Source organism: Falco punctatus, assembly GCF_963210335.1.
Source record: "Falco punctatus genome assembly, chromosome: 13".
NCBI classification, from domain to species: Eukaryota; Metazoa; Chordata; class Aves; order Falconiformes; family Falconidae; genus Falco; species Falco punctatus.
In genome coordinates, this window is record NC_137593.1 from 15,166,315 (window position 1) to 15,182,414 (window position 16,100).

At 37.5% G+C, this 16,100-nt stretch overlaps 1 protein-coding gene across 12 annotated transcripts in view; it reads left to right on the forward strand.

The window, feature by feature from the left end:
* The window catches only part of DLG1 (discs large MAGUK scaffold protein 1), a 176,252-nt gene extending 160,211 nt beyond the window's left edge, over nt 1–16,041 (forward strand). For all 12 annotated transcript variants that reach the window (XM_080410103.1, XM_080410107.1, XM_080410105.1 and 9 more), the window contains 7 exons: nt 486–527; nt 3,689–3,739; nt 6,271–6,372; nt 6,616–6,788; nt 10,341–10,450; nt 10,827–10,918; nt 14,299–16,041. In XM_080410103.1, coding sequence (XP_080266229.1) covers nt 486–527; nt 3,689–3,739; nt 6,271–6,372; nt 6,616–6,788; nt 10,341–10,450; nt 10,827–10,918; nt 14,299–14,405 — 677 coding nt within the window. In that variant the 3' untranslated portion in view covers nt 14,406–16,041. The remainder of the gene's footprint in view (nt 1–485; nt 528–3,688; nt 3,740–6,270; nt 6,373–6,615; nt 6,789–10,340; nt 10,451–10,826; nt 10,919–14,298) is intronic.
* The last annotated feature ends 59 nt before the right edge of the window (nt 16,042–16,100 follow it).

The following is a 16,100-nucleotide window of genomic DNA, read 5'->3' on the forward strand; positions in this document are numbered from 1 at the left end:
AAGTAAACTATTTAATGTACCATAGGAAAGTGTCTATTATTGAATGTCCTACACTATATTTCCTGTAATATAGTCCATTATTTTCTGCTACAAGACTCTTAATGTAATCAATAAATGGCCTGCATAAAAGTTGAAATGCCTAATTCCATAGTTTTTGCACAACAAAATTAATGTTGAAGTGAAAACATAAAAATTGCAGGGTTACATGTGAACTATGAATTGGTGTACTTTTCGTAAACTTACTTTGATATGCTATTTAATGTTTTTCTTTTTATTAACATCAATTCCTTTTGTATGAAATTAAGCTTGATCCTGAGAGCTATGAGAAGTACCTTAAAACTTTTATATGCAGTATGTATTGATTTCAGCATTTTGATATCGGTATTGTCTTTCATCTGGATTATTTTGTGTCAATTTGCTTTCTTTTGGACTCATGCCATTTGTGTATGTTCCTTATTTTTTTTCCCATTGTGTTGCAATTTCAGAGCATGTAACCTCTAATGCCAGCGATAGTGAAAGTAGTTACCGTAAGTGTTTTTAAGTTCTTTGTTTATTTAGAACTTTTATTTAGTAGCTCTTTGGTTTTGTTTGTCTGTCTTTTCTGGGTATTTACATGTTAAATAGAACTTCCCAGTCACCTTCAGGTGAAATCCATATTTATGTGTTTGGAGTACTGCAAATTGTGCTATGTTGTTGTTGGTTTTTAAAAAACTGACTAGAGAGAATCATTGCAAACCTTCTTTATGGATATTCCTATTGTGATCTGTGATTTTCTTAATTCAGCTTATTTTGAATATATTGCGCTTTTTTTTTTTTTAATTCTGCGAGGTAACTAGACCTATTAAAAATCTAAATGTAAAGCTAATGCTGCCAAATATATGTAGTTGAGCTTAATACTTGCAGTGTAAATAAACTGTGTCATCTGTTACAGTGCAATGACTATTTGCAATTTTCCACAACTAATACTCAGATTTAATATGTATATACTTTGAATGAAAGTAAAGATAAGCAAACATGTATTTACCCTTGCTTTCAGCTTTCCTATTTTGTCAAGTGTGGGTGCTTAGTATGAATTGCCTTCAAAGCATACGACACACATTCAGTGCTGGAGTCAGTTACGATAAATTGCCATGCTAGGCATGCCTACATGTTCTCTCTCTTTCTCTGAGGACATAGTATCTTTTACTTACTAGCCTGCATTAGCTTTTTTACTAGCCCAAGCTACAATACTGTTTAGTATTACCCAAGCTACAGTAGTACTATGTGTTCACAGTGGGGAACATGCTGCATGATGCTACACAACAATGCTTTAAAATGTCTTAAACCAGAGCCAGAACTTCAACCCCACTGGTCTTCTCCAGTGAACCACTCCTCAGTAAGGTGCACGGTCCAGATCTGGAACCCAGGATAGAGCAGAGCAGCCAGATGAAAAAGCTGAGGTTTTGCAGACAAATATAAAAAGAAGGAATAGTAAAAGTCACGCAGTGTGACGCCGAGTGGCTGCCTGATCAGCTCCTGGTTGCCTGCTAACTGTACAATGGGCGCTTCAGAAACAGATATGATTTACGTTAGGGTAATAAGGAAAGTGGTTCATCAACAGGTATATTTGTTTGGAAGCTGTAGATCTTATCAAAGGTGATGATCCACATTTTTTTTCCAGATGATTACACTCAAGATACTTGTATATAAAATGCTAACAGCGTCATAGACTGTAATTAGAAAGAAACCAGCTGGGGGAGGCATTCATGGTCCCTGAATAACACAAAATTGAGCATGTATGGAAGTTGCCTTTGACAAACTTACAAGTTTTAACCATTTTTAATGACACACTATTAAAAATATCTAACAATGACTGTTTCTCCATAAATCTGCTGCTTTCCACTCCACACCACATACCTCCCCCTGCCTTTTTTTTTTTCTTGGAGCTTGCTTTATTTATGTTTAAAGTTCATTATTGGTACTACTAGGTAGTTTTTTACTCTGTTGTTACTTGAGAAGTCCAGATTTTATGACTGTCATGGATTTGCTTATCTGAATGTATAATTCCAAGCACTTTTAATTAAATTTTTTTTAATTTCTTTTTACTGCTGTCTAATATGAAAGTTATCTTGATTACAGATGAGTACGGTTGTTCAAAAGGTTCATTCTATTAATATTCATTTTTTCGAAGCAAAGCAAAGCAGTGACAATATATACTTTTTGCCCTCAGTCAGGGGGATGATTTTTAGTTGTTATTATGTCTTCAGTAATTTGCTTTAACTAATTTTTTACCTTATAGCAATGCGACTTCTCCAAAGAAGTATCAATTATTTGCGAGCTGGGTCTTTCATAGCTAAGTTGATAGTTGGTGATTCCCTATACCTCTCCCTAGCCTAAAAGGGGTTCTGAAAGTATATACTGTCCTAAAATCCATTTGCATGAGTAATTTTTGAGATACTAAAATATACAGGTTGCATGTTTTTGTTTCTATCTTAAGGTATTCCTCACTTGCAATAACTTACAAAATTAAAATGTTCATTCATGTATTGCTGTAGTGCAGGCTGAATGCAAATTTATTGCAAATAAGAGAAATACTTCTTGTAATGACACTGTAAATTCTAGATTTAAAAGATCAATGGCATTTGCTATGAAGTAAAGAATAGGTGCATGGAAGCAATATATGAATTTACAAAAGCCTTCATCACCCATCTGTTTGCATATAACTGTGGTATAGCATCAGTATGTTCCTCTGCTTGTCATAAGTATGGCTTATGAACTCCAAAGAATGTCCCAAAATTATACAAGTGGATTATTGAAGAACTGTATTTTATTCAAAGTTCACGTAATGTCTTATAATTTGAGCTTGTCTCTTCAGAATTATAAATTCTGTGCTGTCATGCAGGTAATTTTTAGTGATTTCATTGCAAGACATCTTACTTGGCAATATTTTATTACACTAGAAACGATCTTTTAAGAGAGATGGCAACTGAGGTATATTTCAGATGCTTCACTAACTTTTAAAAAGCCTGCAGCTGTCGAAGGTCAAAATTTAGTTATTTTAGTTTCATTCACTGCTGATGTGCTTTCTGGAGCTGAGAACAATAGAAAGCATTCTTTGTTTTCAACTTATTCTTTAAGAATTCATTAATAAAATAATAGTTATTTAGTATATACAATCATATATATATATATATATTTTAGAATTAGATTGGTTGAAGATGTTTATATAAATGCCACTTCATGATAAAATTAATGGAAGATACATACACCCTGACATACATGGTTGTCAGCCCTGCATAAATATAGAAATGTGTTATTGTAAATACTGGCTTGAAAGTACGGAGGATGTTCACGTTGAAGGTGGCATTGCCTCTAGCAGTGAATGATAGCATGTGTGCATTTTGTTCAGGGAAACGTGTATCAGAGCATTTCAGTAATGCTTTAAAATTCTTCTTGTGCTTGATGTCAGTTTGATGTGCTAACATAAATCAGGAAATAATTTATACTGTATGTGTCCTATGCTTTAAAATTTTGTGTTTGGCTTATCTTTGTGATTTTTATAATTCATCACTCTTGAAAAATGTCCATCAGTGTCATTGTAATGCATATTACTGAGGAATGTCTGTATCATTGTAGTTCATTGAGTGACTCAGTTTAAATGTTAGTTTAGAAAAAAATACATAGATCTGTCTTTGCATTTACATTTCAGGTGGCCAAGAGGAATACGTCTTGTCATATGAACCAGTCAATCAACAAGAAGGTTTGTAGATCTCAGTATAAAATAAATATCTTTTGAATTATCAGAATGCTTCGTGTGCCCTTGTGTATTGAGCCCCATGATAAACTTCTTCACTGTTTGAACTTGTTACCATTATTCAAATGAATAAAACATAAAGGCATAAATTATTAAATGCAATTGCTAAATTATTTAGTGCAAAATCCAAAGGTGTGCTACTTAAAATAACTCACTCTGTTGTTTACTTTGCTTAAGGAAAATGTGGTATGTTTACCAGTTTCACCAGTGTGACCCTCAGAAATTATGGTTTTCTTCTGTTTCTTATTGCTTTAGCATTCTCACTGTTGTGTTTCCTTTTTTCTGCCACAGCAAAAAGTGTGTCAATAGATCATTTGTCTATTTCAATAAGTTTTAATTGAAATTTCTCTAAAACATGGCAGTCTTATTTCTGTATGGGCTTTTTATATGCCTAATTTGGTTAGCAATTACCAGGTGATTTTTATCCCCACCCACCCCCGGAAAAAATATTTTTAATTAAATGGAAATTGATAGGAGAAAATATTTTCTCACAGTTGCATTTAAAATAAAATGCTTTTCACTGATTCCCAGTGGGATGCTATACTTCCCTTTTCACCTTGGTCCTGATCTGGCTCCACTGTGTATAACAGATACGGAATGTGTAGTGTTCCCATTCACCACCACAAGTGCTAATGGTTGATGTGCGTCATCTGATATATAGCTCATATCAATCTGTTAAAGGGATTGTCCTTTGGGAACACTTGATATCTGTTACCTATCAAAGAAGTGGCAGTTGGAATAAATATAAATCATGTTTTTACCTGTATTTTGAGTGTCCAGATTTCATTTTTGGTTTGATGCGCTGAGTGGTGCAGGCCAGTTGCTTTTAATCGCATTGTGGAACACCTCTGCCTGTAGATACTTGCCACTCTGACTTGTTGATCATGGCATATGGGCTCCATTTCCTCAGTAAGCTTCCAAAAGTCATAGAAGTTGTTATACAAGACTGACACAAACTACATGATTTATGTCATGCAATTTGTAATTTTGGTAGGCTCCAAATAAATTAATGGATGAGAAGTGCATGAGTTAAGACCCTGCTAAACATGGGGAAATAGTAGGTCCTCCTTGGCGTGCTAGGTAAGCTGTGCTTCAGCTACAGGGAGCTGGAGGTTTGTTACCCTCAAGTGAGCAGTTGCTGGGTCTGTGTATGCAGGCACGCCAGAGGGTCTCGCAAAATGAGAAACATCTTTTTAGCTGGCATTAGCTTCCCAGAGTCTGATAGCTTAATGGTTTAGTGAGAACGATAGTAATATTGAGTGAATTAACACAGAGGTTGAAAAGATGTGAATGAGACTCTGCACAAGTCAGTGGTTTAGTAAGTATCATACTGTAAAACTAAAGCTTTGAGAGCTATGTCCTTTGGCATTTAAATACATGACTGTAACTCCCTTTATGCATCTTAACATAGCGTATGGGGAAGGCCATAAAAGAACTGGCACCTCATTCCTTTGATTAGGAGCAGTAATACATTCCCTGCATATGTTATCTGTATGTGTCCTCTTAATTCATCGCCACAGCAATTTTTAAACTGTTTTTAAGAAGCCCAGAGGAATCAAGAGCTGTAATGACCAAAACAGATTGCAAGGTGCTCGGATGCGAGACACAGTGGGACTTGAGACGTGGGTGGGCCACTGTTAATCTTTAAGCGAAGATGTTTGTTGTTAAATTAACAGGTTGACAGTTACTGGATCCAGGACATTCTTTTTATGAATATATTAATACCCTGGAAAGGAAATAGTTCTGAGAGTCAAATTAAAATATATTTTATACGTTAGACTTTATTTAATTTGGACTTACTGGTGCAGTAAAGATAGGTTGAATCTAAAACTAAAATTTATACAGTTGAAATGATATGCTAATGCCAAGATACTTAGGCATTATTGTCTCTCATTATTCCTGCAGTATAATCAGATACTTCCTGCTTAAACTTCATTTCCAACCAAAAGCCCTTTGTAACTTTATAAAAACGTTAAGCTGCTTTTAAAAGATGCTACACTTCATGTTATAAGTGTATAATAAGTTTTAATGTTACAGAAGCTATATATAGTCAAGTATTTTCATACATGAGTATTTAATTGTGGTCTTGGAGGAAAAGAAGCTTCTGCCAACACAAATCTAGAATTTCACGCACTCTGCTACTGCTTAGGCACCTCTTTGAATTAAAAAGATTTTCAGACTTCCCCCTTTTGCTTTTCTTATTAGAATGAAGGATGTTATTTTGTGAAAAGATACTGTTTTTTCCCCCAAGACTTCATAATTTAAGACTCATCTTCAGTCACCCAGGATAGTGATTTGAGAGTGAAGATCTAACATCTTCATATGACCATGGTATTAATTAATTTACATTCTTCAACACATTTTTCTTGTCCTTGGGTATTAAAGTTATTACCATGTGATAAAGCTTATTTTACTGAGCTTTGAGAGTTTGCAGTCATACTGAAATGTAACTGGTGTTATTGCTTTCTGTTTAATAGTTAGTTACACTCGACCTGTGATTGTTTTGGGACCCATGAAGGACAGAATAAATGATGATCTGATCTCAGAATTTCCAGACAAATTTGGCTCTTGTGTTCCACGTAAGTCTCACAAATACTAAGACAATTCTAAATTACTCTTTTTCTGTTAATTTTCTTAATAGACATCCTCTGTGGTGAGTTAAAAAATTAACATGTTGTCTAAACTTTATAGACCTGTCTTAATTGTCAGTCATCTCTTTGTGAAAATTTTTCAGTATAAATGGGATACTATTTTTGGATATTATAGGGAAAAAAGTCACTGTTTTTTGTTTTGCTTTAAAAATTACTGGTTTATATTTAAAGATACTACTAGACCAAAACGAGATTATGAGGTGGATGGACGTGATTACCATTTTGTCACTTCTCGAGAGCAAATGGAGAAGGATATTCAGGATCACAAATTCATTGAAGCTGGCCAGTACAATAATCATCTTTATGGAACAAGTGTCCAATCAGTGCGAGAAGTAGCAGAAAAGGTAAATCAGTGCCAGTTACTTTCATTTACTGAGGTGATTATCTGACTGTGCTGACAGGGGAAAAGAGAAGGATGGCGAGAAGCCGTCAGGAACCGTCTGACTTTAAAAGGAATTTGTATAAAACTAGAAACAAAGTGTGGTGTTCACCAATGCATTTAGGGAAATAATGAATCTTTGGAATAATTAAAGTATTGTGATTAAATTATGGGAAAAGAGCAACCATAGTTTGTGCCTTCTATAAAAAAGGATAGAGAAGAAATAATTGGAATTACAGGCTAATTAGCCTAGCTCACATACACAGATCATTAACTAAGAATAGTAGTGGTGGAGTCGATTAATATGTGATCCATTTGATATAGACCTGTGCAGAAGAAAACTTGGAAAAATGTTATTCTTTGTGCCCTTTATGGATTTAGCTGACAAAGGGAAAAGAGTAAATACAACAAACTGAATTTTAGAAAGACTTTTTACATAACTACCACTACATTTTGAACACTGACCTTAACTGTTTTTGTCCTGAACAGATTTTAGTTAACTATTTTTGCAAAACCTAAATATTTCTAAATTTAAACTGAAGTTTACTTGAGCTCTTTGAAAAAGAATGGGAAGACGGAAGCATATAGAGTAAGATGCGTGCTGTAAAGAAATTTTATTGGTAACAATTCTTGGTAAATGTTCCATGTTAGGTTGATGCATGTTCTATTGCTTACACATACGGTGCGTTTACGGTAGGCAGTGTTATCTGATCTGTATGAGAGAAGAAACAGCTATTTTCTAGGTGGGAACTCACAAGCGTGAGCACTTTCAGTCTGGACATGCAGAGGGTAAGTGTGGTTAACTCATGTGACACAGGAGTGTAGCTGCTCCTCTGGAAAACAGTGTAGACCGTTGTGGCCAAATGGCTGAGTATTGCTGTTTCTGGCAATTTCATTTACTGGAGTCAAAAACAGGGCAAACATGGTGAGATTGTGAGATTTTATGGTCTGTGTGGTGAAGTTTTCTTCTTCTGCTGTCTTTCTCATCCTGTGGAATAGAACTTGGCCCTGTGGTATATAGCGAGAAAAGTAAATAAAGTTAATTACAAAATTGTTAAATGAGCAGTACTTTGTACGGGAGGCTGAATGAAGTTGTGAAACTATCATATTTGGTTAAGTGATGAAACTATTTATTAAACAGCTTAAACATTACAAACCTGTCAGCAATTGCTTCACCTGGTAGCACAGATACAATTCTTCAGTTCCATCCTAGACCTGAAATTGGATGTGTTCTTTTGTCCGTCTAGTGGGATTAGTAAGGTCCAAAACTACTGTGAACCTTTTATAAACTGACATGAAGAACAAAGTACTATCAGCTGTCTCCATGCTATGAAATCTCTTGTACAGGCACCGTGGGGCTTCAGGTAGATGCAGCAATTTCTCAGCTCCAGCTAACATTATTTTTCTAGGAAACAATGGCCTGTCCTTCAGAACCTGACTTGAAAATCATGACAAGGTTGCAAACTCGTTGATCTGGAACTACTCTCTCCTTGTATTTCTCTCCATCTCACCTAAGAAATGAGTCTTTGCACTGGGTCTTACTACTGAGATACAACAGACAATTTCTGAGTTTTCTATGATGAATCTGGGGGAAGGCATAACAGAAGTGACTGCCATTATCCCAAAAGTACCAGAAATAGTATTTTTCCAGTAGCTTTAAATTGTGTTCGTAGGCCCATGCTTTCAGCTGATTCCTCTCTCTGTCATTTCCTTACCTATAATGGACACAGCTAAAGATGCTTTTTGATGTTGTTGTGTTTCTCCATCAGATGCAGTGCAAGTAAAAAAATATGGAAAATAGCTTCCCTGGATGAAAACATGATAATTGTGTCATGAAGTACTTGCATTTCTCTTCCTTGTCTTCCAAGTGTTCACTTGAAAGGAATTTTCGTATCCTCTCTTCTTTGGAATCACTAGCTTGCAAGTCTTTGTGTCTGAGGCCACTCTTAATACATGTTCATTATTGATTTGGAATAAACTGTCACAGTTATATTCCATAAGGTCCAGCACAGCTACTGTGCTAGGATTCTAGTCCTCCACCCTTTGCCCAAAACCCTTGGTAACTGGCACAAGTTATTGGACTAAACAGAGAAATTACTAAGTGTCTTATCCCAGAAAGGAAAATGGACCAGGTAATGCTCTCTATTCTCAATTCCCAGAGCATGTGCCACATTTAAAGATAAATCATTTAAAAGATGTGGACAGGTCAACACATGTAGTATAGTACTCTGCCTAACACCAGTCAGCATCCAGATCCATGGACTGGATCTGGGAAACAGCTGTCACCAGCTGAAAGCAAGCAGATTTGTATTGTTCATGTGGGAAGAATACTTCTGTCCTCCTTAAGAATTCCTGAAATAAAATTCTGTGGTTTTGTTGTGCGGGAGATCAAACGTAAGTGATCCTTGTAATATCTTCTGCCAGGAAGCAGAAAAGTGTCAGTCATTTCAGACTGCAGTCACTTTGCTCTTCAGTGTGCTCTGCAGGAGTGATCTCCCAGGAGTTCAGCAAGTGCATTGTGTGATATGAGTGACCTTTGGTTTTATGGTCCTTAGGAGTTGGTACCCTGGCTCACAGAATTCTGCCATTCACATTGGTCTTCTGCTAAAGAAAAAGCTTTTCATATTTTAGTCGCCTGACAGTGGCTTTCTGTTCCTTTCCCCACCATCCCTTTCTAAAATGGTGGTATGCCAAATTACTCCTATACTACTCAGAAAGGCAAGAAATAAAATTGTGTGAGGTGGAAATGAGTGTATCAGAGATGAGAGGAGCTGAGGTACAGGAAGAGCCTTTGAGATGAGATATCCCAAAGAGCTGGAAAATTGCTTGTAGTGGGACAATAGAGGTGGGGAGAGAAGCAGCCCTACCACCTTGTCTTCCAGCTACCCAAGGAATGGTTAAGTTAGATTTGTTTCTCAAGAGATGTAAACAAAAATCAGCCCAAATAAATTGCATACACCATCTCAAACTTGTGGTACCTGGCGGGAGGAGAGTGCTGTATTCGGTTCCATCTGATGATTCTGATGGTGGAGTTCTTACCTGCCATTGGGGGTGGTTACTCCCTCCGCTGTGCCAGTTGTCATCTGTCTCCTCTCTAAACTGCATCTGTGTCTTGGCCACCTTCCTAAAGGATCCTCACATTATTTAAAAAAAAAAATAATCATTTTGGTGGTATGGGTGAAGTACAGCCATTCCAATAAAAAAATAAATCGTTTTGGTGGTGTGGGTGAAATACAGCTGTTCCACTAGATGATTCTGCATTGCTGATTGGGTTGCAGCCTCTGGTGGAGAAAGGAAGGAAGAATGGTCAGGAACATCTCAAATGACTTATGATCCCAACAGAGGAACATTGTGGGACCGTCTGTCAAAGTGTGAAATGATGATATGACGGATGCAAATGCTCTAATTTTGTTGGCTCTGCAGTAGAGACACGTTTTCTGTCTTAAATTATTACACTATGCATACCTGTGACTTAAACTTTGCTTATTACCATTTTCCCTTCTCTCTCACTTCTTAGGGTAAACATTGCATTCTTGATGTTTCTGGTAATGCCATCAAAAGGTTGCAGATAGCCCAGCTGTACCCAATCTCCATTTTTATTAAACCCAAAACGGTGGAAAATATCATGTGAGTAAAAGTAAAATACTTCAGGCTAAACTGTTTGAGACTGTCATTGTATTTCAAAAGCCACCCCTAGGTTATGTGAAGACAATTATAATATTTGCTTTTTAAATAGTATTTAATTTCCTGAGTTTAACTTCTAGGGACTTCTAGTCAGGGCTTCTAATCCAAATTAAAGTGCTTAAGAATGAATGTCATTGTGCGAAATTCCATGCAACAGTGTCAGAACAGCTCATTCCCTCTATAGTTTTTGCTTAGGTGAATCATTTAGGAGACTGCCTCTTATTAGGACGAATATTCAGACAACAGTTTAAAACCTTATTTCAAAAGACTCTTAAGTAGTTGATAGTAGTTTTCAAATGTATAATGTTTTCAATTTCAGGGAAATGAATAAACGCTTAACAGAAGAGCAAGCCAGGAAGACATTTGAGAGAGCCATGAAACTGGAGCAAGAATTTACTGAACACTTCACAGGTGTGTTTTGCTTGGGACTGTTCCCTTGCCAGAGTTGAAATGTTATTGCTTGCTGTAAAACAGTAATTGCCACACTGCTGAGATAAGGTTGAACTTTGTTTTCTGGCTGATCTGTGATTGTTTTGAGGCATAGGCTCAGTTTAGTGCCTCTACACTGATATCAGCTTGATCATTTAATTCAATGTATACAGCAATTTACTGGAAACTTAATTTAGGTTTTAAAAACTGAGACTTTCTACCATTTTCCTAGGTATAGTATTGCAGATGTTTGCTGTGTTGATATTTTATGCGTAAAGCTTTTTATTTGCAGAGCTGAAATTGCTGAGCAAAGCTCCCTGTAGAAAATTATTATGTCTTTTTTTTTTTTCCTTTTTTTTTAAATCAGAAAGATGATCAAGAATGATGGTAATTAATTAAGTCTCCAGAAATTGGGCACTACAACATTATGGTACTTAGCAAATCGAATTTGTTTATGCCATGGACCAAACTGTGACAGCAAGGAGTGGGCTGCAAGCACTCGCTGTGCTAATTGCATTGTGGCTTGCAGCAGGGGGAGATTAATCAGTTCAGGAGTTCAGGATCTTCAGGACTTAAATGAGTCTTCCCTGTTCCTGTACTAGATAGACACTCGCTCATTTCCTTCCAGTTATGCTCTCTTTTGCAGTGTTACAGTGTTTGCTGCCCCATTCACCTCCTTTCTGTGGCATGACTTTGCCCAAGTTCCTCCTTCCACATCTTACGTGGGCAGAGCTGTGAATGCAGCAGTGTGCTGCTCCGCCTGGGCAGAGACCTGGGGGGGTGGCTTCACATGGGAGGAAGGCAGAGGAATCAGTAGACCCCCTGCCCCAGTCTTCCTGCTGCTGCCTTGCTGTCTACTCTGTGCTACCCACACAACGAACAGCTTGAGTCCATCCCTTTTTGTCTGCTCGCCTCCCCCTCTGCTGCCTCCCTGCTGTCAGTTTATTCCAATATTGCATCTAACTCTTCCCGTAGCTCTCTGTCTGCGCCCAGAAAGTTATGGGACTCCCAACATATATTGCAGATTCTTCTTATTATAGATTCCCTTAGAAAATGACTTGTAAATGTGTCAGGTTTGTTGTTTAGGAAATGAGTGAGTTTATTTTAATAGATATTAATTAAATATTTAGTTAGTAGCTGGTATTGTCCCAGGCTGTCTCAGGGCGTTACATAGAACACTTTTTCAGGGAAACTAAGGGACATAATTCAAGATGTTTCAAAACACTGTGGGCCTTCTAAAGTGCTCTAGTCCTCAGGGCCCTGTCTTCTCTCAGTTGTATAAGGCTTGTTGATGAAGGAAGATAGCAATCTGTCCTTGATAATCCAGTTCAGGCCAGAAATCCTTTTTTGAATCCGTTTGAGATACTTGAAGACGTTACAAATCCCGTTACTACTTACACTTTGGAGGCTGCTACTCAAACGACTCAGGTGGTAAAACAGAATGTGCGGGTATTCCCTAATCTGTGAAAAAATACTGTATCATGTGGGGCAACTGAAATCAACTTCATCATCAAGTTAAGTTTAAACAGACTTAAACTTTGCACCAAAGCACATGAGCACGTCCGTTGTCTGTTTTGAGGGTACTGAGCTTTGGAAGAGGGTGGTTAAACATAGCTGGAGAGAAGTAAGATGCTGAAGCTTGTGGCTATTTGCATTGTAAAGAAATTTCTAAATGCACTTCTAAATAATCTACTGTTGTGCTGTGAACATTATACTTGACGTATAATAATAGAACAGCCGCCTCCCACGGGCACTATGACAATGGGCTGCAGATGGGAGCAAGTTTTTAAGGGGTGGGAATGATAAGTAGGAATAAAAAGGAAGTAGTTTGTATGAAAGCAGAGCTCGGAAGCAGCAGTAATATGTTAATGCACAAAAGAGTGAGTCTGGCCTGCCTCCAAGATTATCTTCCATATTAAACTTTGTCTCTTGGATTGTCAACACTGAGGTGGTGATCCTAATTAAAAAGAGGTTGTTATCTCACGGTGATTGCTTTTTCAGTCTGAAGTATCATAAGAACAGCTCAAGCTTCATTCTTATTTTCACCAGACAGTGCTTTACTCTGATACATCAGAACACATCCATGTTGGCTCATTTCTAAATGTTTTCTAGCCTTGGAGAAAATATAACTAACTTACACCATCTGAATATAAATTGCACTCTTTAACTATATAAGGAAGCTGGTTGTCTATAAAACTTGTATCTCTTGGCTGGGCCACAGACTCCATGAGTTCCTCCTCTTGCTGGCCAAAAGCAGAGGTGGTGCTAGCAGGTAGAAATCCCAGAGCCAGCCAGCCTCGGGATCCAGCTGAGTAGCTCACCAGTCTGCATTACACCAAGCCCAACTCAGACCGACTGCGTGAGGACACAGCCCTGTACTCTGTCTTGCCTTGTTGTTTTGGAAACACATATGAACCTTGGGATGAAAAAGAGTGCTAGGGTATGTGAAATGATGCAGGTTAACTCTAAAACGTGGTCAGGAAAAGCAGAAGACTCAACTGCCACGGTTTAACTCCAGTCAGCAACTAAGTACCACGCAGCCACTGACTCCCCTCCCTGCCATCCTCCAGCAGGATGAGGAGGAGAACTGGGAAAAAGGTAAAACTCCTGGGCTGAGATAAGAATAATTTGCTAATTGAAATAAAATAAAATAACAACAATTGTGATGAGAAGGAGAAAGGAATAAATCTCAAAAGGATAAAAACCCCCAAGTGATGCACAGTACAATTGCTCACCTGCTGACCGATGCCCAGCCAGTCCCTGAGCAGTGATTAACCCCTCCTGGCCACCCCCTCCTCCCTCCCCCCCAGCTGATATAGTGGTATGGCTATAAGGGCATGGAATATCCCTCTGGCTAGTTCAGGTCAGCTGTCCTGGCTCTGCTCCCTCCCGGCTTCTTGTGCACCTTCCTTGTTGGCAGAGCATGGGAAACTGGAAAGTCCTTGACTTGGAGTAAGCCCTACTTAGCAACAACTAAACCATCAGTTATCAACTCTAATCCCACACTAAACCCAAACCCACAGCACTGTACCAGCTACTAGGAAGAAAATAAACTCTGTCCCAGCTGGAACCAGGGCACCACCTCATTTGTACGTGTATACTTGTAGTAAAGCGAAAACCACTTGCTTAACCCCAAGCAAGCCTCTTGAGCGAGTCAGATGGTGCTTTGTGTGTCCTGCAGTGCCATCAGTGATGTGCTTCGCTCCAGCGCAAAACCAGAAATCTCAGCGGGTGTCCATTCCTTCAGCAATCTAAAATCCTCTTGCCGTTCTGAGAGAAAAGAACAGCTTGGCTTGGAACATCTTGGTTTCTGTGCAGAGCTAGGAAAGGATGGTTGCTGATTGCCGCATTATGTTTTGCAGCTATTGTCCAAGGAGACACACTGGAAGAAATCTACAACCAAGTGAAACAGATCATAGAGGAACAGTCTGGGCCTTACATCTGGGTTCCGGCAAAGGAAAAATTATGAAAACAAGTTTTTATTTTTCATTTTCTAACTGACATCACCTACTACATCTGACGACTCTTAAGCCCTTCCAGTGGAGCCTGCCTCTAGTTCTTTCCAGCGTGGTTCATACCCTAACCATCACATTCTGCAGTTCCCATAAAGCTTTACATTTGGTGTCTCTCTTAGTTTAAATAATTTGTATTATTGTGTGTTGTTGGTTTGCCATTTTTCAAACATGACAGTGGAATGGCCTGACCAGCTATTAGTTTGGGGTGGGGGTGGGAGGGAATTGCTTGGTAAAATTCCTTAATGTTTAAGGGAAAGTAACTTTCAAAGATTTTTCAAAAAAGCTTTATAGACATTCTTTTAAAATTTCATAACAATTGAAAGAATAATTGTATTCAAGGAAGTTGTAAATCATAAGTAACTTTGCACGTTTAACTTTAATAGCATGGTTTGGTCAGGGCAATCAATTTCAGGTTTTATTTTCTGAGTTAAATTCTATTCTCACGGTATTTTTTTTTTCTTTCCAGGCAGTTAGAAAGAAACTCTCAAATTTTGAGTTAACATTTTCATTAAGTCCCATTACTATTGCTCAAGGGATATTCATTTTCATAATTTCATATGGATATTCTTATAATCTATTTTTTCATTTTTTGCCAATAAAATTGCTAGGGACAAAGATGCGTAATGTTTTTAATCTTCCTGGTGAAACACTATTTATAGTGTCTTACAGAAATTGTTTATAGATAATGGTCCTCACACTTTTTGAGCCTAAAATATGTTTAGGTGCTAGGAAACCTTGTATTTTTCAGAGGAATGCCAAATTTCCGTTGGCAGTAATACAGACAACAGCTGCAGAGATGGTCATTAGGGCAATGAGAGAATGATTCGTAGCCTAAAATGTGTGTGTTCTTAGGGGTCAGATTTTAATGGATATTTTACCCACAATAACTGCCTATTTTGTTATAATAAATATATATATATTAAACTTTCTTTAACTAAACTCTGTAACTATGGGAATTATTTTCTTTACATAGTTGCGCACACGTATAAATATATATATAAAATATATATATTTTTCTTTTATCACCTACTCCTAGCTTTTTGTTTTGAATAAAAATACAAATTAGAATTTACCTTCCTTAAACATAAGAAATCAATTGGGCTATGGTGGCTGGGCATAAAGTCCAGGGAATATTAGTTAAAAAAAACCAAAACCAAACATGCAAGTTCTCCTCTTTTCTATGGGATTTCAGGGGTTTGTCTCCCCCCCCTCCCCCGCTCCTTGTAATATGCATGTCTTAACCAAAGGGAGAATTCGGGTCAATGATAGATTTTATTTTTCTGTACATGTTCATCTTGGATTGCATAGGCACAAGATTTTCCATTTGCAACGCACAAACTTCTGTGCTGAATGTTAGAAATACGTTGTACCCAAACATGGAACTACCTTCAGTAATGAGAAATTCTCTAATTCCCATATTATTTGGTACCTGCCATTGCTTGTTTGCAACTGATTGTTTATAAGAGGGATGTACTTAACGACAGTCACGGCGCAGTCACACAACCAAATTTGGTTTGTAAAGAATTATCAACACTATCCATTCCATTTGTTAGAAAGAGGAGAACAGCTAATAAACTTTGTTGTACAATATATTTGTCAAGTGTGTTTTTAATCCAAAGAAATACAGGTGGTGTAGCATTTCAAAATAA